Consider the following 26,523-nt stretch of genomic DNA (forward strand, 5'->3'; position numbering starts at 1 on the left):
GCTGGAAGCTCCACACTGGATGCTGAGCAGAATGTGTGTGGACCTCACAGGTCCTGACTCTTGTACAGCACTGGGGTAGTCTCAGGCCGGGAGTTGTGGTGTGGCATGGCCAATGTGAGGGGTCCAGAACCTCTCTGGTGACACGTGGTGGGAGGGACAGGTCCGGATCAGTGCCACAGCCAGCGTGAGGTCAGGGCTGCAAGTCCCTGTGCCTTCAGCACTGGCATCCCATGGCTCCATGCTGCCATCATCCCACAGCCTGAGTCTGGACAGCAGTGTCTGTCTGCTGTCTCTCCTGTTGGATCCCTTTCTCCACCTCTACAATCCTGCAGCCAGGTAGAACACTTTTGCTGGGGTGACCGGAAATCTTTGTGAGGTGAAATGTGGGAACTGCAGCCCTTCGGAGAGGCTGTTCCTCTTTGTGCTTTGCTTCCTCTGCAATCTGCACCCTGTCAGAGTTAGGACGTGTTATGGAAATGGTACAAAGTAGCTGTGAAGACCTGGAAGCAAGTGAAAAGTCCCCGTGCGAGTAGTGAAGGGTGTAATAAAATCATTTATTGCATTTTGTGCAGACAGGAGTCTAGAAAAATGAATACAGGTAAAGCAGTAAAGCAGTAACAGGGAGCATTCAACAGCCGAGGAGCCACTCCTCCATGAACACCTGCACAGAGAACACGGGGTCTGCACCGAGGCGGCCTAATGCACAACACTGAAACACACACAGAAATTAAATGCAAGCCTAATAGGTTTTTTTTTTTTGGTTTGCAACCTGTTTTATTTACAAGGTTTTAAACTTAATTGCATTGCTCTGCACACAGATTCTCTAAAACACAAAGCATTCTAGGTCACTACATGTCTATTGAAATATTGCACTCGAATAAAAGTCACTTGAATGGACAGAGAACATCTAGCTACAGTGATTAAAAGAGTATTGAATGAACCGACTTCGTGATAACATTCATAACAAATATATTGCACATGTAGCACAGAAAGTGTTGTAACCAGCAAATCTCAGACCTTTCGGTCTTTCTGCTAGTTTTTAGTCCTGCTACACAGAGGAGGGTCTTGACTCTTCTAGTGCAACTCTTGCCCTTGTGCAGTCTCTTGTCCTTCCTCTCGTCCAGCCACGGACCAGCACCCGTCCAGGCTGGACACTACCTGTGCCTCCTGTCTCTGCTGCCCTGTGGCTTGCTGTCTGTGCTGCGTGGTGGCCACAGTGACCTGAGCTGCCCTCCACAGTGACCTGAGCTGCCCACTGCCACTCACAGGGGCCAGGGCTGCTTGGCCCTCCTGCAGCAGGGACTGGAGCACATGCCACCAGCGCTGTGTGCTGGCCGAACTCCCTGCCTGCTGTGGCCACACTCCAGCCCACCCTCCCATGGGTTGTGCTGCTCAGTGCTGCTCCAGCAGCAGCCTGCCTGTAAAACAAACTGGGGGGTCAAGACCTTCCTGTCTGGAACAAAAACCGGACCGTGTCTGCACATGTGCCAAGGAGGAACTTGCATGTCTACCAGAGGAGGACACTGTCTTCACCACGGTGGAGCGGCAGAAGGGTGCTCCATGGGGAAACTGAACACTCACAGAGGCCAAACGTGCAGGGCTGGGTTTGTAAACTAACATGCAGTGCTGTCTGCTAAAACTGGCCCTCTCCCGCCGACGGCGAGGGGACACGCTGTGGAAACCAGCTCCTGTCTTGCCACAGCCAAACTGCCTGGCAGGGGTGTGGAGCAGCCCTGACTGTCCAGAGCTGTGCCCCTGCTCTTGCTGAAGGATGGGGAAGGGGAACGCCTTTTTTCAGCAGTAGTGATGGAAAGGAATGGCCTTCCTGCTCCCTGCGAGAGCCAGGACCATGCCTTTGCCGTCAGGGTGGAAGTGGTGCTGAGGGGAACGGGATCCACTGGTGATGCTGGGGGGATGAAGCAAACCTGTCAGAAGTGTGCCCTGGCTGCTCTCACCACTGCTCTGCAAACGTCATTCCTGGCTGCCCTGTACCTGCGGCCAACAGAGGAGCCTCTCCCTGATGCTGCGAGGGTGGCTGCTGTCTGCAGCCTCGGCAGAGGCTGTGTATAACCTGCCTCTGCCCTCTGCCCTGCGCCATGTGCCAGGGCAGGAGGGGACCACGCTCTCTGCCTCAGGCCCAGCAGCACAGGGGGCAGCAGCCAAGCTGCAATTAGAGGGCGACTGCAGGGAGCAAGTGGCATCTTGTGAAGAGGGAGAGCAGCTGGCAAGTGCTCGAGGCCCAACAACATGGTGCTAACACATGAGCTGTGTGGGCAGGCTGCTGTGCCTCCCCCGCTGCTGCTGAAGTGCCTCAAATAATTTTGGGAGGCTGGAAACAGCCCGTCAGCTTGTGTGTGGTGGTATAGGGCCAGCTCCAAGGGGCAGAGCAGCTAGACACTGGCAAATCCTGGTTCCCATGGGCTGCCCTTCCCAAAACTAAAGGAACTTCTCACTTGCAGACCCCTACCTGCTCTTCCCACAGCTCCCAGGCTGCTGAGACAGCAGCAGGACTGGAGAGTGCTGCCCTGTGCATCTGCACAATTCGTCAGCCCTGAGCTCCTGTGCTAAAGCCAGATCTCAGCTCAGCCTGACAGTCCCCATGTAAATGCTGAGCTCCCCATGCCTGTGGGACCAGCTTCCACAGCAGCATCTGTGACATAGACCAGCAGCCACACAGGCAGCCAAGCTACCCTGGCAGAAAGTCTGGCTGTGACTGGGACTGCTCTGGAGAGAAGGGAGGCACTTCGGGAGTGATGGAAATGTAGGAGCAAGGTATGAGCAGGCACAGATGTGCAGCTGGGGCTTGGTTTTGGTCTAGGAGTGTGTCCAAGTAGTATCTTATAGCAAAAAAAATCCAACATCAAAAAACCTACCGCTTTTTATCCAAGCATCCCCAAATAGCTTTGGCCTGGACCTGGAGTAGAGGTGCTCTGAAAGGGAGCACGGGCTGGAGTGGCTGGTGCCGGGGAGGGGTTTCCTGTTCTCAGGGAGGCAGGAGTCAAGGTTGGCAGGGAGTCAGGTGGGCAAGGAGCTGGGACCAGTCAGGGCTGCCCATGCCAGGCAGGAGGCAGCTGCTGCCTGGATGGACACCCGCGGGGATGCTGTAGCAGCACCAGCTCCCTCTGCGCCTCCTGCAGTGCAGAGCAGCACTGGGGAGCGTCTGGAGGGGCGGAGGGGGCGAGTGCTTCAGCACAAGGGCTCAGCTCTGGCCGGGAACAAAGTGCTGCCCCAGGGCCCAGGCTGGCACAAAGCTGCCAGCGCTGCCGGGAGAGGGCAACTCTTAGCAGGCTGCACTTTGAGTGGAAGCTCAAATCTGCTGTGAAACAAGTTCAGAAAAGTCTGTGACTTCTTTTCCCTGAAAACTCTTAATAAGCTAAATTGAGAAGAGAATGAACCTGCGACCTGGCCCTTTCCCAGGGGCTGCTGGTGGCCGAGGAAGGCTGCAGCCTCCACCACCACTCTGGAGCACTTGGTGCAACGGATGGGCTCCTGGTTTGTGCAGGAGCAGCCCGGCTCAGCTCCCCGTCCCTGCGGCCTGGTGCTAGCAGAGCCCTGCATCTCTCAGAATAGATATAGATCTCTATATATAGACTTCATCTGGTTCTATTAACATAAATATGATCACTTTAAAAATACACGTACTGTATTATGTACACTATGTACATGGGGCTGGGGCGGGCGCCAGCGGCACCCTGCTGCCCTCGCACCGCTTCCTGCGTGGTTCCTGGAACCGTTCACATTTGTTAAAAGCGCCTCAGTTTCTCTTCTATGAGAGATGCTTGGGGGGGGGGGGGGGGAGGGGCTGGGAAACGGCGGCGGGGGCGACCCTGCAGCTGCTGCCAAAGATAAGAGGTGTTTGATCTGCCCCGGGGGCTCTGCTGCCCGCGCGGGGGCTGACGGCTGTGGTGTGGCTGGTGCCTGGGCTGCCCTGGCCAGCCGGGTCAGAGAGTGTCATGATGCCGGGGGGCGGTGGGACCCCTACAGCCCCCACCTCACTGTGAGGTCTTGCTGGTCAGAGTAGCAAACAGCCTTTGCATATGTTAAAAAATACACACAGATCCAGACCGCCCTACAGCCCCCGGCAGCATCTGCGACTGCCTGGAGCCGGGGCCAGGGCTGGGTTAGCAGCGAAGCCCTGGGGAGCAGCAGGGAGCGCAGCGGGGCACGGGGGGGACCCAGACATATGTGCAGGCGCTGGGGCCAGCCGGGCTGGCTGGTGCCGGGCCCTGAGAGCCCCCAGTTTAGTGCGGCGGGGGAGCAGGGTGGGGGTCTGGGACACCCCTGTGCCAGGCAGGAGCAGGCACTGGTGCCTCGGGGGTCCCCAGCACCCATGCGGCTCCAGCCGCCGAGAGAAGCCCCGGCTCACGCTGCGCATGGCAGGGCCGCTGCGCGGCTCCCGACACCGCAGCTCCGCACCGCGACTGGTGCACCTGGAGAGCGTGAGGGAAGAGAGAGCCTGGAGTCAGGCAGGGAGGACAGGGAACACCCGCAACCACCCTAGGTCAGGCCTCTTGCTCTCACGGCCTTGCTGTGCTCCAGCACCTGACCCCTCACAGCCGCCCCCCACCCTCTGCCTCCTCCAAACCATCGTGCTGCATTCTCCACGAGCTCAGCAGCCTCCAGAGACGACGGTGCCGAGACAGCGGCGAGGTGGGGCTGTCCGGGTCCATGGCGGTGAGGGGCAGCAGGGGTGCAGCGCCGTGGGAGGCAGCCTCGGGCGCTGCTGGATGTGGGGAGAGGAGCGTCCGGCGAGGGGAGCGTGATGGGGGCCTCTCTCTTCTCCCAGCGCCTCGCAGGGAGGCACGGCGCAGGCGGCGGGCACGGGGCACAGGCGCATCCAGCCGAGTCTGTGCAGGAGTAGCAGCACGGTGGGGCCAAGGTCCGTCTCGGCACAGCCGCCCTCCTGCCCGGCCAGGCGTTGCAGCGGCAGTGCTGGGGCTGGCGGCGGGGCTGGCCCTGCCAGGGCGGGCGGTGGCGGCAGCGCCGAGCTCTGGTGCTCAGTCCGCGGTTCACTGTATATATTTATATATAAACAAGGACAGCAGTGCTGTGGTGTTGCAATGAGGAACAGCTGCTCTGGTGCTGGATGCTCCCGGAAGATCTGGTGCTGCAGTTCGAATGGAGAGATCAGGGGCACGGCCAAAGCCAGGTGAAGGTTCTGCGCACCGGCTGCCATCCGGCCTTCCCTCCTCCCCTCCGGGAGCACGATGCAAAGGGGTGGCGGGGCTCTCAGTGTGCAGACAAACCTCTCTCGCGCCATCTTTCAGGAGTAGATGGTGATGACCTCCCGGCCCCCACCACGCACCAGGAGCACTCGGTCCAGATGCTCCGTCAGCACCTCCAGGAACTCCATGTCTGCACAGCTGTCAAGGAGGACAAACTCCACACTGGAACATGGGGACAGCCCTGTGCCATACCTGCGCAGCCCCAGCTGAGCCTGCAGCAGTGACACCTCCACACCAGAGCCAGGAGCTGGTGGGGCAGTCCCAAGCCAAGGGGCCAGGGGACCCCACCCATGCTGATGCTGTGCGATGGGGATGGTGGCTGAGCCAGCAGGTGGCTGAGCCCCACAGACCTCTGCCCGGGCCCCCGTCATGTGCCATTGCACTCATGGGTGTAGGTGCAATGTCATGTGGCCCCACCAGGTGCCAGAGGGGCAGGCTGGTGTGAATGACAACTGCTGGACCCGGCCAGGAGCAGGAGGTGTGGGGGGGTCCAAGCTCAGGAACTAGACCTGTGCCTCTTGGTATTCACCTAAAAGACCCACCAGTTTTGGGGAAGATGTGGACCCTGGTCCCCCCGGCATAGAGGGGTTTTGACGAATGCCCCCATAGGAAGGATACAGTTTTCATCCCCTTTCCGGTTACGGGGAGGCCCTGGCATGTTCAGCAGGACCAGCTTGGCATCCTGGGACTTCTTCACAATCACCTCATTGAGCTTCACAGCTGTGTGCATCCTTCGCACGTTGGACTGGTTCCTGTGGGTGACAGCACGTGTGGGCACGGGATGGCCACAGTTGGCCTCCAGCCCCACACCAGGCCCAAGGGGCAACAGGGCACCCTGGCTTCCTGCCCTAGAGCAGTCCAGGCTGGGCTGCAGCACAAACTTGGGGTGCAGCAAACTTTGCCAGGCACAGCGCTGGTGACTCTGAGCCTGCACCAGTGGCCATGAGCCACAGGGCCACACAGAGTGCCCACAGGCAGTGGCAACTACGTCTGCTCAGGGCCAGGCCACATGGGAGCGAGCAGGAGCAGTTGGCATTAGTGCCACCGTGGGTGCCTGAGCCCAGGCTCACAGGGAGCTGCTGGCAGCATAACAGGGCAGACGAGGAACGTGTGGTGCGGGCAGTGCACGGAGCTGGCAGCCACAGCCTGCTCGGGTGAACTGTCTGGCACTGCAGCTGTCACAGCTCACTGAGCCGCCCTCCTGCATGGGGGCAACCCCGACGGCTCCCATCACGCTGCCCCATGAGCACAACCCAGCTCCCTCCACTCCAGCCCCGGCACCCAGCCAAACCCAGACTTACAGGTTCTCCCACTCCCTGCCAGGAGCATGATGGGGTCGGAGAGAGAAAGAGAGAGAGAGAGAGAGAAAGGAAGAAAGGTGGTGAACACCAGGTGTGCACCCCCACTCCCTGCAGCACACCCAGCGTGGGTACTCATCCCTTGCCAGCACAGTTCTGCACAGGAAGCCCTCCCCACTTGCCCCCAGCCCCTCTGCAAGGGCGCACTCAGAGTGCCCAGGCTGCCTGACCACTCCTCAGGGCAAGGATCAAGCTGGTGCTGCCAAGGCCCTGCCTGCACCCTCCTGGCTGGGGCGGGCAGGGGTAGCCAGGGACACAGGGCATGGGTGGGAGAACGTGGCAGCATAGGGGGCCGTACGGCTTCATGTTGAAGAAGTCCTTGATGCCCTCAGGGCTGACAGGGCTCTTGCTCTTGTTCTTCTCAGCAACAGACTTCTCCTTGGTCCAGGTGAGATGCACCTTCTCAGGGGCTGCCTCCACCTCATCACCAGGGGACTGGGAGCTGCTGGAGAAGGTGGTGGCATTCTTGTCGTGGATTAGTTGGACCTGCAGGCAGAAGAGGGGAATGGTGGGCAGGGCCTGGGGCCAGTTACCTCCCTGACCCTGTCTTGGTACAACTCCTCACCTCCTCCTCCGGCTTCTCCTCGCCATCAGCAGCCTGTTCCTCAGGGACGTTCAGGCGCAGGCGCGTGTTGGCCGGGTTCTTGCGCCGGATGGAGCCACGGGACTCATCCGTGATGCTCTGGATCTGTGTGGGAGGGGTCAGCCAAGGGAGTGGGGCACAAGAGGGCTTGGCTGGGCAGAGCCTAGCCTGAAGCCCAGCTCTCCAGCAGGACAAGCACACAGAGCTGCAGGGCAGCTCAGTTCACATCAGAGCCACCACAGGGGTCAGAGCCCACCCAGCCTGTCCTGCAGGCTCACCTCCCGCTCCCGCTCATTCTTGGTGAGGTGCATTTGTTTGAGGATCTGGGAACGCTGCTCCATCACCAGTGTCTTCTCATAGGTGTAGGCAGAGATGTCACTCTCATGCTGTGGGGGAAACAGGAGAAATTTGGGGCAGGGTAAACTGTACTGACTGCTCCCAGCACGGCCCAGCACATCCCAGCATGTCCCCGTGGTGCTGTGTCCCTCCGTGGTGCTGTGTACCCCATGTCAAGGTCTGTCTGGCTCTCCCATGCACAGCATCCCTGACTGCTGCACATGCCCCATCCCAGTACTCACCATCTCCACCACCTCCACCTCTGCGGTGATGCGCAGGTGGTACAGGAACGTGGTCAGGTCCTTCTTCATCTGGATGCTGTTGTCATCCATCTGTGCCACCGTGAAGATGCGCATCTTGCATTTACGCCACACCTGCAAGGGAGGGGGTAGTTTGGGCATGGCTCGACAGGGACGGCCGCAGCCCAAGCCCCAGCCCCGCACTGCAGGGCCCAGCCTACCTTGTGCTGCCGCAGGAGGAAGGGCAGCAGCATCAGCATCCCCCCATCATGGACAATCCACCAGACATCGATGTGGCCCTCCGAAAACCGCTCCTGGTTGCCCGGAAACATGGCAACATTCTTGGCCACCAGCAAGGCCAGGTGCCCAGCTGTGGTCTCTCGCACCAACTCTGGGAGGGGAAGGGCCACGTCAGCCAGGGCAGCTTGCAGCCCTCCAAGCCCAGCAGCACCCGCCCTCCACGGTGCCTACCAATGAAGTTCCTCCAGGTCTGGTGGTCCTCCTTCTGGCGCCAGCTGCGGGGCCAGCCCACCAGCACTGTGTTGTGCTGCAGCCCCCCCAGCCCGCTGGACTGGATGAGGTGGGACATGCCATCCCGCAGGTTAGAGGAGATCACCACCTGACAAAAGCCCTTCACCTTCTCCGCTTCCATCAGGCGTCGGATGGACTGCAAGGGAGAGGGAAGTCAGAGATCCCAGGGCCTTGGGGACGGGCATGGATCATGGGCACAGCAGCCACCAGGCCCAGCAGTGGCCCAGCCCAGGCCAGATGAGGTGCAGGGTGTAGGGTACAGGGTGCAGAATGCGGGGTGCAGAGTATGGGGTACAGGGTTGTGAAGTGCAGGCTGTGGGGTGCAGGTCCTGGCAGGGTGCCTGGGTCTCCATGCCCCGTGGCAGGCTGGTGGCTCTGGGCCAGGGGGGTGATACCCAGTGGTGCACAGAGCTGGCACATGGCTCTGCACCGTGCAGAGTGGAGGGTGTTCTTGTGCCAGGGCTCTGACGGGCGGTGGAGCAGCAATTAGAGTTATTTACTCAGAGAAATTATAACATGTCTGCATGGGAGAGAAACTGTTTGCTTCCGAGGGTTTAATCTCATTAATGTGCCACCCCGCGGGTGCGGGGGGTGGGGAGCGCTCTCACTCTGGCGGGGAAAGGCTCCTCTCCCACCCTGCCTGGCACCAGGGCCACTGAGACCATGGGGAGGGTCGGGGCTGTGGAGTCCGCTCAGCCCAGCAGCACAGCAGCCCCTGGGTGGGCACCATGCTGTGCTGTGATGTGCCATGCTGTGCCAAGTCCTGCAACAGCTGGCCAGGACTGGGACCACTGCTTGGCTGGTGCCAGCATCTCTGGTATCTTGGAGGGGAGGAGGGGTCCGGAGATCCCTGCAGTGCTCTGAGCACCAGTGAAGCATGGAGTCCTCAGGCTCTGCCTGATGCCACTCCGAAGCTCTCTGGGCCGTTTGGGGCCACCAGCCCTGGCCATGGGGCAGACACAGCCCTGGGCACCGGGGGACCAGAAGCACCTGCTGCTGGCACAGCCCATCTCGGTGCAGGCAGGTCTCACCTCCTCCGCCCTCTGCGCCTGAGGGTGGTTGTCCAGGAAGGTCCCTTCTAACACAGAGGCCACGATAGTGAGGCCCTTCCCAGCCTTGAGCTGTGATGTGAAGGACAGGAGCTGAGGGTGCACCACATTCTGCTCCTGATCCCCGCGGACCAGGACCAGCAGCTGCGGCCTAGAAGGAGGGTCCTGCAGTCAGTGCCCACATCCAGCTGGTCCCTGCCCCAGCACCCTCAGATCCCCATCTCCCTGCCCAGCCTCACCTCCAGTTCTTGGTGTGCGGGGGCCCTTCCTCCAACCGCAGCAGGGCGTAGCGGGCTGCACTCAGGGACAGGCCCCGGATCCCATCACCCCACTCCTTCTCTGCCCTGCAGGAACCAGCAGCACATAAGGGATGCCCATGGCTCTGGCCCTAGAGCACCACACTGGCACCCTGGAGCATCCTGGGACAAGCAGCCTCGGGGAGCTGAGAAGCCACACTGAGAGGCCATGTGGCCATGGGGGGCTGGCCAGGACCTGCGGTGCCACGGCCTCCCTTACCCGCGGTACTCGATGTATTTGTAGATGAGGCCAGCAATCAGCATGGCCACCAGTGCGTAGTACCAGGAGCAGATGAACATCAGCGCCAGGCACAGGCTCATGCCCAGGAAGGACAGGGTCCTGCAGAGAGCACAGAGCTGTCAGCGTGCCCTGGGGTCCCCACACCAGGGTGTCCTGGGGTGTCCCTCTCCTGCCCCATCCCAGCCGGCTCACCAGTGGTAGTAGCGGAAGCGGGGCCGCCAGTTGGGCGTCCGCAGCAGCGTTTGCACCGCACATGCCAGGTTGACAAACATGTAGCACATGAGGAAGAACCTGCAGAAGAGAATAGGAGGCTGAGTGGGTGCACTGTGAGGAACTGAGGTCTCCACACCTCCTGGCCCTGGGATGGCCAGTGCTGGAGTGGGCCCTGCTGATGGACAGAGAAGCAGCGTCACAGAGTAACCAAGTCTCAGTGCTGGCCAGGACGGGACCCCAGAGTCCCCGCAGGGCCCCCCTCTTCCCAGGCAGGGCCCAGGGCAGCAGGTGTGTCCCCCCACCCTGAGGAGCAGAAACCCACACACGCCACCCGCTGCTTGTGAAGGTGCGGGTTGACAGCACGCTGCCTACATGGAGAGGATGGGAGCCACCTCGTCCAGGGAGGCGATCAGGATCCCGATCTCGCAGATGCAGGCTGTGAGCAGCAGGGCCCATGTCGGCTCCCCGTTGGCTTTGCCGTGGCCGAAGACCTGGAAATGGGGGGAGAAGGGCGTGTCAGGCTCCGCAGTGCCCTGTAGCCCTGGGCAAGGGTACTTAGTGCAGCCCGATGAGACTGGACCCTCCCGTATACCCAGCCCTGGCGGGAACAGGGACTGGGTACACCGGGTGCCATGAGCTGGCACATGTCCCATGCTGGATCCTGCCAGGGCAGCAGTCCCAGGGCTAGCAGGACTGGCTCCTGCTGACAGTACAGTCCCATTCCCGGCAGATCACGTCGCTGTCCCCACACCCAGCGCAGCAGCCCCTGTACCCACACCAGGGACCAGCCCCAGCTCACAGCCTGGCCACAGCCAGCGCAGAGTCGGGCACCCTGTGCCTGGGACGGACAGGCTGCCGGGGGAGAGTGGCCCCTCCTGCGGCTGTGGGGACGCGGGGGGGTCCGGAGAGGGGGCCGGGAGCGCGTGTCCGGACGCATTAGAGGGTGCGGGCGGCGCGAGTGAGAGCTCGGGCTGGGGCTGGCAAGGAGAAAGAGGGAGGATAAAATTAGCCCGCTCTTCCCTGGGGGGAGCTGTCGGGTTGGATTTGGAGAGATGAGGTTGTGGGAACGCGTCTTCAGAGAGCAGATAAAATATGAAGCGGCACGGCAGCGGGGGGGGGGGGAGGGGATCCTGACCTTTCCCGACGCTCTCCTCCCACCGATACCGCAGCCAGAGCCACCACGGCCGCCCACCGCCGCGCCGGTGCCGGCGGGATGAGGGCAGGGAATCGGGGCTGCTCCGGCAGCATCGGTGTCAGGAGGAGGCAGCGTGGGTTCCCACCGGTCACTCGTGCTGGTGGCATCTGCAGCCACAGTGGGCTCTCAGGGTGCGGCAGCACCGGACTCGGGGTACACCTACCCTGAGGAAGGGTACGATCCCGTCCCTGGAGATGGCTTGCAGGAGGCGGGGGGCTCCGGTGAGACTCTGCAACCCAGCCCCACAGGTGGAGAAGAACGAGCCGATGACAATGACCCACGGGGATGGCCACGCCAGGGTGCCAACCACCAGGTTCCCGTTGACGGCCTCACCAAACCTGCAGGGCATCAGCATCACCTGCGGTTCCGTCCCATGACTGAGCCCCAAAAGCACCAGCACCACAGTGGCACAACCCAGCCCCCCAACACGACACCACTTTGGGGGGATGTGACACAACCGGGGAAGGGCCCGCCCCCCTGGGGGTGAGCAAGGGAGCAGAGTCAGAGGTTGCCAGGGGTCTGTCCTCATCCCTGTACCCGTAAGCATGGACAAGGACAGGTGTGGGACAGGACTCCTCGTCCCTGTGCCAGGAGGGCAGTGATGATGCATGCAGTTGGATCCTGTTTGTGTTGGTGCTGGCGACCCAGAAGTGTCACCTGCCACGTGCGGTGAGCAGGGCTGCCCCAGATAGGCAGGAGCACAGGCAGCCCTGCCTGTTGACAAACAAGTGGCTGCCTGCAGCGTCGGAGCAGGAGGAATGCAGCAAAACGTGGACGGTCGGGGTGCACACAAGCCCTCAGTGCCTGTTACAAGCTCCAGGCCCCCCTGCCCAGTGACACCCATGAACCCTCCAATGCCACCCCTGTCTGCCCAGTGTGTCCTGGTTGCAGCCTTCCCCAGACCTCTGCCTGCCCCTGGGGCTGCCCTGCCCCAGCCTGTTCCAGGGGGCTGCCAGACTCTCCCCATGCCCCACATATCCTTGGGACACTCACTTGTCACGCAGGACAACCCCCTCGATGCATGCTCCAAAGAGGACAACGGAGCTGATATCTGCCAGGTGGTCAAGGAGAGCCAGGAGGATGCAGCGTCCTGCCTGCCCAGCCAGTGGGGTGCTGGGACCCTGTCCCAGCCCAGTGAAGCGCCCAAGCAGATCAGCCCTGCAGAGCGAGCCCACCCGCCCTCAGCCCCACAGCCCAGGCTCAGGCAAGCCCTGAAGGATACAGACCGCAGAGGTGGTGGCAATGGCCAGGATGGTGCCCGTGGGGATGGACTTCTGGGCATCCCGCAGGTCTCCAGAGCGGTTGGAGCCAGCCATGATGCCTGGGGAAGGAGGGGATGGTGTCAGGGGGAGCAGAGCTACAGCTCATCCCCGTCCCAGATAAACCTCACGCCAGGCACCGTATGAGCCCTGGGCACAGCAGGGCACGGCTCGGTGTGCGCCAGGATGGGAAGCAGACAGGATGGGTAGTGGAGAAGGTGCTGCTACGGCGTGGGGCCCCCAGCCTGCTCTTTTCATCCCCTCAGCACTGCCCCGCCTACCCCAAACCGCAGTCTGAGGCCACTCAAGGATTAGGCTCAAAAGCTCTCAAGTGCCGTGTCTCATTAGCCCTTAATTAGCTCAAGCAGGGACGGTGGCTGCCGCAGGGGTAGGGACAGGGTCCAGTCCCGACGCTGCTCTGGGAGGGCAGGAGGTCACGCAGGGACACGGCTGCACCGGCGGGTTCAACACAGCCCGAGGGATGACCCGTGCTCCGGCCGCAGCAGCAGCCGAGGCAGGACCCCACCGCCCCCGGCAGCGGGGGACAGGCGTCCTGCAGAAACCGGGACCTGCTGCTGAATGGGCAGCGGGAGGGAGCGCAGCGGAGGCTGAGAGGCTGCCGGGGACCCCGCAGCGCGGGACCCTCCAGAGCTCGCCATGCCCGGGGCAGCCCGGGGGGCGATCCCGCCGGCCTTGGCCCCGGCGGAGCTGCAGGGGAGCCCCGGAGGCTACGCCCCGCTCGGCTCCGCAGCGGGACTGGGGCGGGGGGGCTCCTCTGCCCCCGGAGAGCTAAAAATACCCAAGCGGCGGGACGTCAGCGCGCACCGGGCGGCACCGTCAGATCTGGAGCGCGGGCGGCTGCGTGGGAGGCGATGGCGACCAGCCGCCCCCGCGACGCCGCTGTCACCGCCGCACCCACCGCGGGGGTGGCACACGTGGGGCTCCGCCGAGCACGCCCGGCGGCACGTGCCCGGTGTGCCCGCGGCACGGAGCGGGGCCGGCGGCGACTCCCACCTGTGACTGAGGGGAAGTAGATGCCGACGAGCAGGGTGAAGTAGGACGTCATGTCGCTGAAGACGTAGGGCTGGTCCATGTCCACTGGGGTGTCGGGGGAGCTCACTGAGGGCAGCCCTCGCTTCTCCACGATCACGCCCTTGGTCAGGTATGAGCTCCAGAGGTTCTCTGTGAGGAGTGAGAAGGGCGGGCAGTGCCACCGGCATGAGATGCCCACAAGCTCCCATACCCAGCACAGCATCCCCATCCCACAGGGATGGAGCCGGGGGGGCGGGTCTGGCTCTCCCTCCCCTTCCCCGGCCTCACTGAGCAGCCGGCTCAGCCAGCAGACAGGACCACGGGCATCCAGAGGGTGAGGATGGCAGTGCAGGTGGGCAACCAGAGCAGGTCCGTGCTGCTGCTGGCAGTGTCCCCACAACATACTGCAGCAGCTGACATGGGATTGCAGTAGCAAATAATTAAGAGGGTAATATAATTAATGCTGATCAACACAGGTTTAAGGGAGGTGGATCGTGTCAAAGTAACTTGATAATGTTTTTGATGGGATTATGAGTGCGGGGCTGATGTAACAGGTTTAGTGTCCCTCCGTGTGCTGCCTTGGCTGCAGATCACGAGCAGAAACTGGAGCAGTGGAGAGCAGCCAGCAGTGGGCAGGGCGGGCAGAGGCAACTGCCTTTGGCATGTCACTGCCAGGGGGCTGCTGAGAGGGGCAAAGGGGCCTGCAGGTACCAGCCCTCAGCCCCCGGCACTGAGCCCCCTTTGTGGCTACTCACAGATGACAGATGAGATGAGGCTGGCAACCCTACTGGCCTTGCCTGTCTCATCCTCCCAGAAAGCTGTGTTTGTCCCCACAGGGAGATCCCTCACCTGGGGCAAAGCAAGGTCCAGTCATCTCTGTCAGGGCTAAACTGTGCCACCGATCTCAAGATGCTGCTGGCCCAGTCACCCTCACCACTAGCCAGCCCAGAGTGGGGTCCTGGCTCTGTCCCAATGCCCCCAATGCAGGAGTGTTTGCTGCCTGTTGCCCTGAGACCAGCTGGGTGGGTGGGGGTCTGCACCCTGTCCCCAGCAGTACCATTGCCAGCAGGAGCAGGTTCCACCCAGCAGCCAGGAACTCATTATCGGGCCCAAAAGGCCTCAGCATGGGATACACCATCAGGAGGCTCCCAAATCCCCTACAACTGCACTCCACTAACCATGGTCACAGCTGCAGCCCTGAGCACCACGTGCTTAGCCAAGTCTGAGCTCCCATGCCTGTGTCCATGCAGACACCAGGGCAGGATGGCTGGGGCAGCCTCGCAGCCACCAGGAAGGACTGATCCTGCTTGTGGCTCTGCTGCTCTCCTGAGTCCCGACAATCACTCTGGCATGGGGGTCTGCAAACACCCTCTGAATGTGGCACACAGTATCAGCCTCTGCCACCCACTGCTGAGCGTGTGCACCTGGCAGATGTACCAGCATCTCCGGAAAAACGGGTCACAAGTGGCTCCTCCCAGCAAATTCACGCATCTTTCTGCGGTCCTGGCCATTCTCCCAGCGGGGCTGTAGCCACAGCAGCTAAGTGGCCCCGAGGGGTGATTGCTTCTCTCAAAACCTCAGATCAATACCAGCCTTTCCAAAGGCCAAGAGGAAGCAGAGGGAGGATTTATTCATCCCCAGCCTTTGGGCATCATTCTGAGCCACCCCGTTGGCTGACACAGGCTGCATGCGGGTGGCTGCAGTGCCCTGCTCTGTCACCCAGTGCAGGAGTCGGTCCCACTGCCTGGCACAGCATGAGCACAGCTCACTCTGCCTCAGGGGCAGAGCAGCCCCCAGCAAGGATCACCCACATGCCCTCTCACCTGGACTCAGCACTGTTTGCCCCCACAACACCTGGCATGGCTGAGGAATCCTGCTCAGGGCAGCCTCCCACAGCACACCTCCACCAGCCCTGCTGGCAGAGCTGCCCAGCAGGCAGGGCCACTGCCCCACCACAGCTCCCCTGCACTTCCTTCTCCATGCTTCCAGTCCCATGCCTTCATGCCCATGCCCACGTTCTCATGCCTCTGTCTGCCTGTGCTCACCTTGGATGAGGCCGCTGGCAGCGCCAGGGATGCCCTCGATCTCAGTGACGTTGTTCATGCTGAAGTACTCATCGCAGGTGGCATTGAGGAAGCGGGAGGTGCAGAAAAGCTCCCAGAGCTTGGAGCCAACTGTCTCGTTCCCCTCCATCACCATCTTGGTGCAGAGGTCAAAGCCATGGCGTGAGAGGGTTCTGTTGCCCAGGAGGCAGATCCTGGGGGGACACAGGCACTCAGCTGCGCATCTGCACGCCCCGGCCCTGCTGCAGCCCTGCAGGACCCCGTACTCACGGGAAGCTTGGTGGGTCAAAGGCCGATTTGATGACACCAGCATAGATGGCGAGGATGGAGAGGATGACACAGCCCAGGAAGACCAGGGCAAATTTGTTGACATACTTGACACCCACGAACACAACGGTGGCCATGCAGGTGAGCACACAGGTGCCATACACACGCATGTTGTTGAGCATCGCAGCCGCCTCCCCGCTGGCGTCCTCTGCCTTGAAGATGGCCATGGCCGGGAAGATGTAGGCCTGGGAAAGAGTTGTAACATCACTGCCTGGCTAACAGCCTGCAGAGGGGACCCCAAGGAAAGGTCCTCAGACCCCCTGCCCTGCCAGGACCTGAGCCCTTGGCACTGCACAAGGCAAGGACTAGGTACCTACCAGCAGGATTTCGATGGTGCCCAGGATGTACATGGCACCAGCAAAGGTGGTGCCCAGGTAGAAGCAGAGCCCCACGGCCCCACCAAACTCAGGTCCCAGGGAGCGTGAGATCATGTAGTAGGAGCCACCCGCTGTCAGAGAGAGCAAAAGTGGGTCCCAGCCAGACCCCAGTGACACCCTCAGCCCTGCCAGGTATCCCATAGGGCAGACTGGAGCCAGGATAGCCACAGGCCCTGCTCCAGCATTGAGCAAGATGCAGAGCAGCAGGAGTGACCACACTGGCAGAGTCATTCCCCAGGAGCCCTGCAGCCAGGTGCAATGGCCAATGGCACAGGTGTTCCCTGGACACCAGACAGGAGCTGTAGCCCCAGGGACCATGCCCTGCTCCATCCTCCCAGAGGAGCCCTTAGAGCAGGGCTGCCAGGATCGATGGTCCCGCTGCGGCAGCAGGATGATAAATAGCTTTAATTACACCCCGTGTTGAGCTGTCAGTGCCGTGCCCAGCCTGGCGCAGCTCACGGCTCCCCAGGGCTCTGCAGGGCTGGCGTGTTCTGGAGGAGGCAGCCGGGGCACCCACCGGCCAGAGCCCGTGGTGCCTCCCGGCGGGCAGAGCCCACACACAGCAGCATCCCTGTGTCCGGCGGTGGCAGAGCCCACCCCGCCACCCAGCCCGTGTCACCCAGCGCGCCCCGCTCCCATCCTCCTTCCGTGCGTCTCCCGGCTCCCCGCGGCCTCTCCAGTCTGGCGGAGGGAGGAGCCGCGGCTGGCGGCTCTCGCTGCCATCTGCACCTCGCGGCTTTGGGGACGGGTGGCGGCTCCAGCACTCGCTCCCCCGGGCCGTGGGGATCCCGCGCGGGCTGGTGGCAGAAGGCTGGGGAGCGGCTGGCGGCCCCGGGGAAAAGCCTGGGAAAAGCCCCTACAGGCACCCCACCCGGCAGGGACCAGCTGCCCGCACACGTGGCACACGCATCGACGCGGGCTTGGCTCTACCTGGCACCACACCGTTGGTAGCGATTGCACTCATGGAAATGGCCGTCAGCATCGTCTGCAGGAAGAAACACAGTGTGGGCACCCGGCGGAGCTGGGCAGAGGGACAGGGGAGTGGAAGGGAGAGCTGGGGCCATGCTGGGACATGGGGTTCCCTGGGGCCACACTGAGATGTGCCACGGGGCAGGGATGCCCAGGGAGGACGGATGGATAGATGTATGGGTGGGTGGGCAGGCAGGGCTGTTGGCTGGCAGCACAGCTGAGAGGGCTGAGCCCCTTGGAGAGGCTGGCAGGACTGCGGGGGGGGGGGGGGGGGGGCGGGGGGCTCAGGCTGCCCAGGACACTGGGCAAGACCAGCCTTCCCAACCTCTGCCCTGGGGTGACTGTCCTGGTGAGGTGGCTCTCTGCAGCACAGTGTGGTGCCAGAGCAGGGGACCCCCAGCACATTCCCCTACATGGCAGCTATAATCTGGGTCACCATTTGAGCCCCATTCCAGTGCTGATTCCTTTGGGAAGCTGAAGGCTTCTCCTTGCTCTAAGTGGGGCAGGAGCTAGGGCAGGGGCAGAAGCTGGGGCAGGGCATGGTGGGCTGGCAGCTAGTGCACCTCTTCATAGTCCAGCCAGCCAGACTGGTGACCCCCAGGCCATGGGCGAGGCTGGTGAAGGCTCATCTGGCTCCAAAACTCACACAGGAGCAGCAGAGGAAGACCATGCAGAATGACTCCATGATGCCAGCGATCCCCACCACCCAGGTGAGACGCAGGAAGAGGATGACCCCAAAGATGTTCTGGAGACAGGGCAGGTAGACACCCATGAAGGTGCCCATCCGTGGGGCCTGTTGAGGGAACAGCAGTTACCAGGGCTCAGGGGCCTGGCTGGCAGGGGAGCAACAGGTCCCACTCCTCCTGCAAAGCAGCCAGGAACCCAGGGTGAAACTGCCCCTGGCTGAGGCCAAGGGGTCCCCTGTTCCCAGGGTAGTCTGTGGCCTGGCACTATGCAGGCAAGGGCTGGAGAGGGAGGGTTAGCTCCCTCCTAAGTCCTCACCTGCACGGGCTTTTTCTTGCCTCCATCATTGTTCTCAGCCTCCTCATGCTCCCGGCTGCCCTGTGGCAGGTTGGTGTAATTGGCCAGTCCACTCAGCAGCGACGAGACCATAGGGCTTGTGTCCATCTCCTCCTGTGGAGAGCAGAGCCCGAGTCATGAGGACAGTCCCTTGGGACCCCAGCCGACCCCAGGAGGCCTCATCAGATGCTACCCCACTGCCTGCCCCTCCAGGAATGGCTTTGGCAGTGTGGCAACCCTGGCCTGGGGCTCTGGCATGTCCCAGTGCCCGGGGTGCAGGTCGGTTGTATGGGACAGCTGCCCAGCTCAGCCCCCTCCCCCTGCCCCACTGCCTGCCTGCCCTACCTCAAAGAGGGCCATGTTCTTGCCATCGTATTCCTTGCCCTTCTCCAGGTCCGTGCTGTTGATGAAGGGGCTGCTCTCCTTGGGATTGCCATCACCTGTGGAGACACCACTGAGTCAGTCAGGCAGCCCTGCCCTGCCCATCCCACAGGGTCACCACTGTGAGGGGTCATGGCTGCCCGTGGCTCCTGCAGGAGAACTGCCGGAGCTGTGGGCACCATGTTCATGCCCAGTCCCAGCACAGGCAATGGCAGGCCGGCATCCCAGCCACCAGCATCACCTCCCACACCTCACACGTGCAGGGGCTGCCGTCCCCAGGAGCCACACGCTGCCCTGCCCAGCTGTGCTGACGTGCGGACCCGCCAGAGCACATCGACACAGTGAGGCGAGCGGAGTGGATCCAGGGGAACCCTCCAGCGGGATGGCTGGCAGCAATAACTCACGGCACGGGGTGCCCACGGGTGAGCGCACTGGGACTGCCCTCAGCGCTGCATCTGCAGGGGCAGGATCTGGACGGCTGCTCAGCACCAGCGCAGAGGGGATGGTCCCGGCACAATGCCGGGGAGTGGGGCAAGTGGCCAGGTGTCTGGTTCTGCTCCCAGACACAAACCACAGGAGTGGGGGCCACAGGGTGGGAAGGCATCCGGAGGTGACACCACTGAGGGCAGGTGATGCCTGGGGCAGTGGAGCCACCCACAGCAGTTGCAGGGCCCACAGAACTACCAGGACAGGGGCCACAACCACTCACTGCATTAATGACCTAGTGCAGAAGAAACCTGGAGATGCTTAATAGCGATGAAAACAGCTGAGCTGCAGAGCAGCAGAAATAAATCAAGCTGGAAATGGAGCAGCAGTGAGGATGGTGCTGCCGGAGCAGCACAGCTCCAAGAGAGGGCCCAGAGCAGAGGGGGACCAGAGCATGGGGGCCAGGAGCCAAAGGACACAGTGCTGGGCAGAGCAGCTGAGGGGGCAATGGCACCCATGGCACAGGGAAACCTGGGCTAGTCCCCAGCCCTCAGTGGGCGGAGAGAGGCTCCCTGCCACACACCCATCCCACCACCACGGCCCTGCAGCCAGAGCAGTCACACTGCCATTGGCCACCGCACCGTTGGGCAGGCTGCCCACATTGGCAGGGTCACAGACCAGCTCCACACTTTGGGGGCAGGGAGAGAACTGCCCCCTCCACCATCCTTCACATGGAGCCGATGAGTGCCCCGGGGCAGAGGGATGGTGCCCTAGCCGTGTAGTCACCCACTCATGGTGGCACCCCCAAGACAGACCCTGTGACCATTTGGAGCATCCTGGTCCTTTGAAGGCCACCATTCTCCTGGCAGTTGACTCATATTTGGGATCCTGGAAGCCCGTGTGCAGTGGTGATTCACCATCTGCAATTCCCTGGCAGACATGGTGCTCCTGGCTGACCAGGAGGTGAAGTCTCAAGTGCTACAGGTGACACTGACCTGCAGGCTGCCCCCCAACTCCCACCATCCCATGGCTCCTCCAGCATGGGGCAGCAGGGCAGCACTGTCCCTAAGGGCACAGCCAAACACCAAGGCACAGTTCACAGGTTCCCCTTGTGCAGGAATGGCCATGGCAGTGGCACTGGGACACCCTAGCCCACAGGTCCCAGGAGCTTCACTCCAAAATCCCCTTGGACCCTAGGTTACACCACCGGCATGTGCCCTGCCCTGTATCTCCCACAACAGGTCTTAACACGGACCTCATGTGCTCCTTGCTCTGTGTTTGATCTAAAGCCCCAAAGAATCCTGCTCTCATTAGGTAACAGCAGTGGTGTGGGCTGGCACCCACCCATTCGCCACAGCTCCTGCCCACCTGCACCAGCTCTGGGGACCGCATTGATGTGAAATGTCCACCACACTGACAGGACACAGCTGATGCTGTGGCCATCCCCAGTGTGGTGACACAAGGGAGCAGGAGCAGGGGTGGCTGGAGCCCACCACCCCCTTAGGGCTGGGTGGCATCGGGGGACACGGGCAGTTTGGCAGGGAGACGTGCTCAAAACGTGGCAAGGCTCTGGGACCCCTCCGGGAGAACGGAGCCCGCGGGGGCCTCGTCTCACCGCCTGGTACCCAGCCGACGACATCACCGTGCAGGTTTCCATGGCAACGGCGAGCCACGGCCGCCTCGGCTCCCGCTCTTATGTAACGGCGGAGGCAGCCGGACGCTGGCCCCACATGGCACTCGCGCCCCACGGAGCCTGATGGATTGCGCGGCCGGACCCCCGGCCCCAGCCCACCACGACCCCACGGGACTGGCCCTGCTCGGCTCCATATGACAGGCTCCAGCAGCACCCTGGGGTGCCCACGCTCCAACCCATGGCACCACAACAGCACCCACAGCTCGCAGTCCCTCTACCCCCACCTCTGGCCAGCGCTCCTCACGCCGGGGCCGCGGCCCGTTCTGACATCACCCAGGCTGCTGGGGCTGGCCCGTGGCGCAGGAGCCCCTCGCCTGGTGATGCTGCTGCGAGGAACAGCACTGGGAGAGGCCCCGGGCTGGTGAACATGAGGATGCAGCACGGCTCGGGGAGACCCTCAGCCTCCCACGTCGCTCCAGCCCCACAGACTGGAAGGAGTTAATCACGAGGGCGCAGGGTCCCAGGTGACAAAGCGCTCCCGCTTCTGCTCCTGCTCCTGACGGAGACCATTTTGCCGCAGCGGGGCTGGTGCAGCCTCTCCTCGGTAGCAGCCTCAGACCCGTGGTCTGAAGGAAGGGGCAGGCAGGGCAGGCGGGACAGGCAGGGACAGGGAGGGCAAGCAGGGCGGGCAGGAGCAATGCACCCGTCCCTCACCTGCCACCGCCACGGCCAGTCCTGCCCGGCGGCACAAATGGGGTGCTGCCTCCTGGCCCTGGGGACACGTGGGACATTGCCAGTCCCACCAACGCCCATGGGCCTCCCCCTGCCCTGCCACATGCCCCTGACCCGCTCCCCCAGCGCAGCCAGGACAGAGCAGAGCGGGGCCGGAGCGCTGGACGGGGCTAGCAGCACCAAGGCCAGCGGCCCAGCCGGGAGAGACAGTTGTGAGCGGAGCAGAGCCGAGCCGTGCCAGGCTTCGATCCCGGCGCTCGGCCGCCCCCCTCCCCAGGGATCGCTCAACATGAATCGGCCTTTTAATTTGCTGCGGCGGCTGGAAGGGCTGGCGGCGGGATCGCTGGCAGGAACCCGCAGCCCCGCCGCGGGCATCGCGCAGCCCCACTCTCAGCAGGGCTTCCACCAACCTGCCTGCCCGGGGCAGCCCAAAGCCAACTCGGCAGCGCCAAAGGACTGTCACTGCACCCCCGGAGCCCCCCCAGGGCAGCGCTCAGACAGAAGCGCCATCCACAATTTGATCTTCTAATGGCCTTTTACTTAGCCCTAAATTGGGTTGGGAAGCGTCATGTCCCTTATCCCAAATCCTCCCTAATCGCTTTACACGGCACAGGGCACTGAGCACTGGCTGGGGGAGCCCCAGCAGCCACCCCCCACGGGCTAATTAACCAGAACTGCTGCCGGGGTTGCTACCCGGTCCTGCCCGACCACGGCCGGCCCGTCCCCTCCGCAGCATCCAGAGCACAGTGAGCCCCAGCCAGGAACATCGGGCACTAGGGCTGCGGCACTGGCCAGGAGGTGCAGTGGGTGAGGGGGGCCGTGGCGGGGGTAGCCCCAACCTCACAGCTCTCCGTGCCTCCGTCTGTGCTCCTGCACAGGGCTGCTCGCAGCTCCGGAATCCCCTGTGCCACCCCCGACTCCGGTCCCCGCAGCCCTGGAGCAGCAGCGATTCGATGGCTGCTCATGGCACTAGGGGTGCCCTGGGGCTCCCCTGGAGGTACACAGGACACCTTGACTTTTGCCACAGGACACCTGGACTCTCGGGGCTCTGCCTGCGGCAAGGGGCACCCCAGGGTGACCCCAGCAACCCAGCAAGCACATGGGCGAGCACGTGGCCCTGGCTGATGTCCCCAGCTGCTGCCGTTTTGCAGGAGCTGCTGGCCAAGGAGGCCACGCTGCTGTTCTGTCACCTCCGGCTATCAAGGGGACTTGGCTGTACACCCACTGCCTGGCCCTGGGCTGTTGGCCTGGGGCGCCTAAGGCAGATGGGGATGGCCAAGGTATTCTTATGGCAGTGACATCTCTGCGCCCACCCGGCTTCCTTCTACCCTGCGCAAGGGTGTCTGACAGCTGCCCTGGGGAGGGCGACCTTTGGAGGGGCCACACAGCCCTTGCAGCCCCACTGAGGCAGAGACGACTGATCATCAGAGCAGTGCTGGCTCGTGCTGGCAGTGTCATGCAGAGCCGGCTCCAGCTGCAGTGTGGCAGGGGAGCAGGGGGTGGGGGTCGGGAGTGGGGGTCGGGGGTGGGATGGTGGAGTGAGATGCTCCCCCCATCCCAGGGCTGCGCTTTCCCCCTCCAGCCAGCAAGCACACCCAGTGGCCTTTTGGGCTGGATTCCTTCACTGCCTGACCCAAATTGGACCAACTGCTACTTCAGACCTATCCTCTTCCTTCCTAAACCCGGGATTATCCTCCCTTTGATCAGCCGGCCCTGCAGCGCAGGATTTCCAGCACAGGCGTTTTGGCTGGCTGCATTTAAACAGCTTCCCAGATTCTCCGACAGTCCAAGCCCTGTCTTGGAAATGGCCGTGGACACAAGTTCCAGCAAAGCTCCTGGCCCTGTATCTGCCCTCCCCAGGCATCCGGGTGCCCCCGGGCTGGGTGTCGGCATGGCACCCTGCAGTGGGGCTGCGGCTGACATCCCAACACCCCAACCAGAGCAGTGCAAGCTGCCAGCCCGGACACTGCAGGCAGCAGCCCTGCCTGCTCCCCGCTCCCACCATCTCCCCAGAGGGTCTGTGCTGGTCTAGCCCCCGCTGGGTTGCTGGGGCTGGAGCCCTTCCAGCCGTTGTCGTGAGGCTCATGCATACTGTCCAGAGCATGACTTGAGTGGGGACACTGCTGACCTTTCTGACAAATAAGGCCTAAGTGGCACCCAGGGCTTCAGTGGTTGTGCTGGGCTCGGCAAGTTGCTGGACAGCCAGCACTGGAGCAGCCAGGACATGCGGAGGGGGCCCATTGGCATGCAACAGCTTTGCCACCCACTGGATTTTCCATGGTCCCTGAAGACAGACCTCGTGATGGGAGTTCAGCTGACCCTCGGCATGGGGGGACAACCCATCCCCCTCACGGCAACCACCCTTGTCACGGGTGTGGGGAGTTCTAATGAGCCCCCTCCTACAGACAATCCCTGCTCCCCCAAGCCACCCAGGCCCCTGGTTCCTCCAGCCCTTCACCCGCTGTCCCACAGGGCACCATCTCGCCAGGCTCAGCTCCAGGGACAGTCTGCCTGGTCCATCTGTAGTGGCACTGTGTCCAGCCCTCCTGCCAGACCCCAGCATGGCAGAACCGCCTGCTGCCACGCCGCCGGCACTGCTGCGATGGAAATCGGTGAGTGGGAGAAATCCTGGCGCTGCAGAGGGCAAGAGGAGGGCAAGTGCTGAGGGAAGGGCACGGCCGGGGGCCAGTGCGACAACCCCAGCCCAGCAAGGTGCCCCCAAAAGTCTCCTGCCAGCCCTGACCTTGAGCAGAGCCGCAAATAAACAAGAAAATAAACAGCCTGGGGTCGGAAGAGCAGAGGAATACACAGAGCCTGTCTCTGGCTGTACCCAGAGCCCCACTGTGGGCAGTCGGGACAATCGCTGCCATAGCCAGCCATGTGCTCCCGGCTGGGGCTTTGGAAGACCCCACAAGGGGGCCTGGAGAAGGGACTTCGCGGGGTCTGGGAGGGTCAGAGGGGCAGAGCAAGTCCTTCTGGGCGCACATTGCATCGCCATGGCTGCAGCCCATCCCTATACCCGACAGGAACACCCACAAGAACGGGGCCTGTGCTACCTGGTTGCCTGGTGCTGGACGTGGCCCCGGGGGGAACGGGGACCCTCACACAGCTTGGCAGTGCCGGGAGGGGCTGAGGCCGAAGCGCCAGCAGTCACAGGGCTGCTGCGGGGCCGAGCGGCCCCTCGCCCGCGGCGGACAGTGGCCCTGCGCCGGGGCTGCGCCAGGGCTGCAGCGGGACGGGGCACGGCGCGGCGCGGCACGGACTGGGCCGGACCGGACCGGCTCGACTCGGCACGACAGGGTGCGCTTTGGCTCAGCTGGGCTCGCTTCGGCTTTGCTGGGCTCGGCCCCGGGACGAACGGCTTCTGCGGCCCCCGAGCAGGGCCCGGGCGGCCACTTCAGCACGGTGGACAGCGGCGGCGGCCCCGGGGGGCGGGGGGCAGGGACGGGGGGGCGGGAGGGGAGAAGGGAGCGGGGGGCGGCTGCCCGGGATGGGGAGGCGGCTGCCGGAGATGGGGGGGCGGCACAGGAGGGGAATGGGGGGGAGGGCAGCGGGGGTGAGAGAGGCGATATGGAGAGATGGGGGGGCGGCAGCCGGAGATGGGGGGCGGCAGCAGGGAGGGCTGGGGGGGCTGCAGCGGAGATGCGGGAGGCAGGGGTGGGGGGCCGGCAGCTGGGCGCGGGGACCCTTGCGGGTGTCCTGGGCGGGCGGGAGAGGGACTGGTGCGGCGACTGGCGGGGGCTGTCCGGGAAGCGGCGGGGCCGGCCCCACAGGGTCGCTCGGAGCACAGCAAGCAGCCCCCGCCCGGGAGGAGGCTCCTCGGTGAGCCCCGCACGGCTCGACCGCACCGCCGCTTCCCGAGGCTGCCGCAGCGGCGGGAGTGCGGCCGGGGCTGCGCGGAGGCGCCGGGAGCGGGAGCATCCCCGCACCGCCCGCCGCAGCCCCGCGGGGCCGCGGGCCGAGAGCCGCCGTCGCGGCCGGTGCCGGTGCCGCCCGCCTGCCCCGCGGCAGGGCACCCCCATCCCTCGTGGCCCCCGGCTCCGCGCCGCTTCTGCCCCGCGCCGCCGCCGATCCCCGGCCCGGCGGGGGCGGCCGCCCCGGGCTGTCCCGCTGTCCCGCTCGTCGGTGCCGATGCCGGTGCCTCACCTTGGCTGGCGCCGCCGTCGCCGTCCTCGCAGTCGGTCAGGTTGTTCAGCATGGCGCCGGTGCCGCGGCCGCTCGCTGCCGCCGGAGCTGGAGCTCTCGCTCCGCAGCAGCCGCGTCCCCGCGCCGCCCCCCGCGCCGGTGGGAGGGGGCTGCAGTGCGGAGGCGCCCGGGCTCACGGCTCACGGCTGCTGCCGGCGGAGCCCAGCCCGGCCGCCCGCTTCATCACGTATGCGGGAGGCATTGCCCCCGCCGCGGCAGGGAGGGGGGACGCGGCGGCGCGGGGGGGCACAAAGACGAGCGAGCAGAGCGGGGCCGCCTCCCGGCTGCACCAGGCGTGGGGGGGAACTAGGGCAGCGCTGCGGGCCCGGCTGGCGCGGGCGGGACGGGACGGGACGGCCCCGCAACCGCACCGACCCCGCACCCGCCCCGGCCCCGAACCCCGCCTCCAGCCCCCGCACTCCGCACCGGCCCCGCATCCGTCGCCAGCCCCCGCACCTCACACCGGCTCCCGCACCGGACCCCGGCGCAGCCTCGGGACCGGGAACACACTCGAGGTGTACAGTGGGGGCAGAACCTGTGCCTGCGGGACCGACGCATCCCCAGAGGTGGCTGAGGCCCGGGATCAAGGCAGCCCCTGTCCAGGTGGCCCCTGCCCCGCGACGGGCGGCTCCCGGGTGGGGGCGGCTCCCGGGTGCGCAGCACCACGTCATGCAGGGGACCCCTCTGCGGGTGTCGGGGTCCCGGCCGTGGGTGGAGACCCCTGCCCCAGCACCAGGACTATCCAGGGCACCCGTGGAGGGGAGGACGTCCAGACCACCCCACAGTGGGGCTGGGGGGACGGCAGAGGTGATTGACCCTGCTCTGCCTAGCTGACCTGCAGCACAGAGAATGC

General features: G+C 63.8%; 1 protein-coding gene across 1 annotated transcript; it reads right to left on the minus strand.

Moving 5' to 3' along the window:
* Window positions 1–4,659: 4,659 nt before the first annotated feature.
* Window positions 4,660–25,683, minus strand: SLC12A5 (solute carrier family 12 member 5; the record flags this gene model as incomplete). The annotated part of the gene is made up of 26 exons (XM_082293033.1): window positions 4,660–5,355; window positions 5,844–5,977; window positions 6,527–6,541; window positions 6,882–7,069; window positions 7,149–7,271; window positions 7,445–7,552; window positions 7,745–7,876; window positions 7,963–8,132; window positions 8,213–8,408; window positions 9,304–9,472; window positions 9,561–9,665; window positions 9,838–9,957; window positions 10,051–10,149; window positions 10,444–10,562; window positions 11,430–11,604; window positions 12,260–12,317; window positions 12,489–12,587; window positions 13,540–13,707; window positions 15,603–15,814; window positions 15,891–16,132; window positions 16,265–16,395; window positions 17,255–17,309; window positions 17,940–18,086; window positions 18,296–18,427; window positions 18,659–18,753; window positions 25,632–25,683. 26 exons carry the CDS (start codon window positions 25,681–25,683, stop codon window positions 5,264–5,266), a joined length of 3,336 nt encoding a protein of 1,111 aa, XP_082149159.1. The 3' UTR covers window positions 4,660–5,263.
* Between the last annotated feature and the right edge of the window lie 840 nt (window positions 25,684–26,523).

Source organism: Coloeus monedula (genome assembly GCF_965178545.1).
Source record: "Coloeus monedula genome assembly, chromosome: 17".
Classification (NCBI taxonomy): domain Eukaryota; kingdom Metazoa; phylum Chordata; class Aves; order Passeriformes; family Corvidae; genus Coloeus; species Coloeus monedula.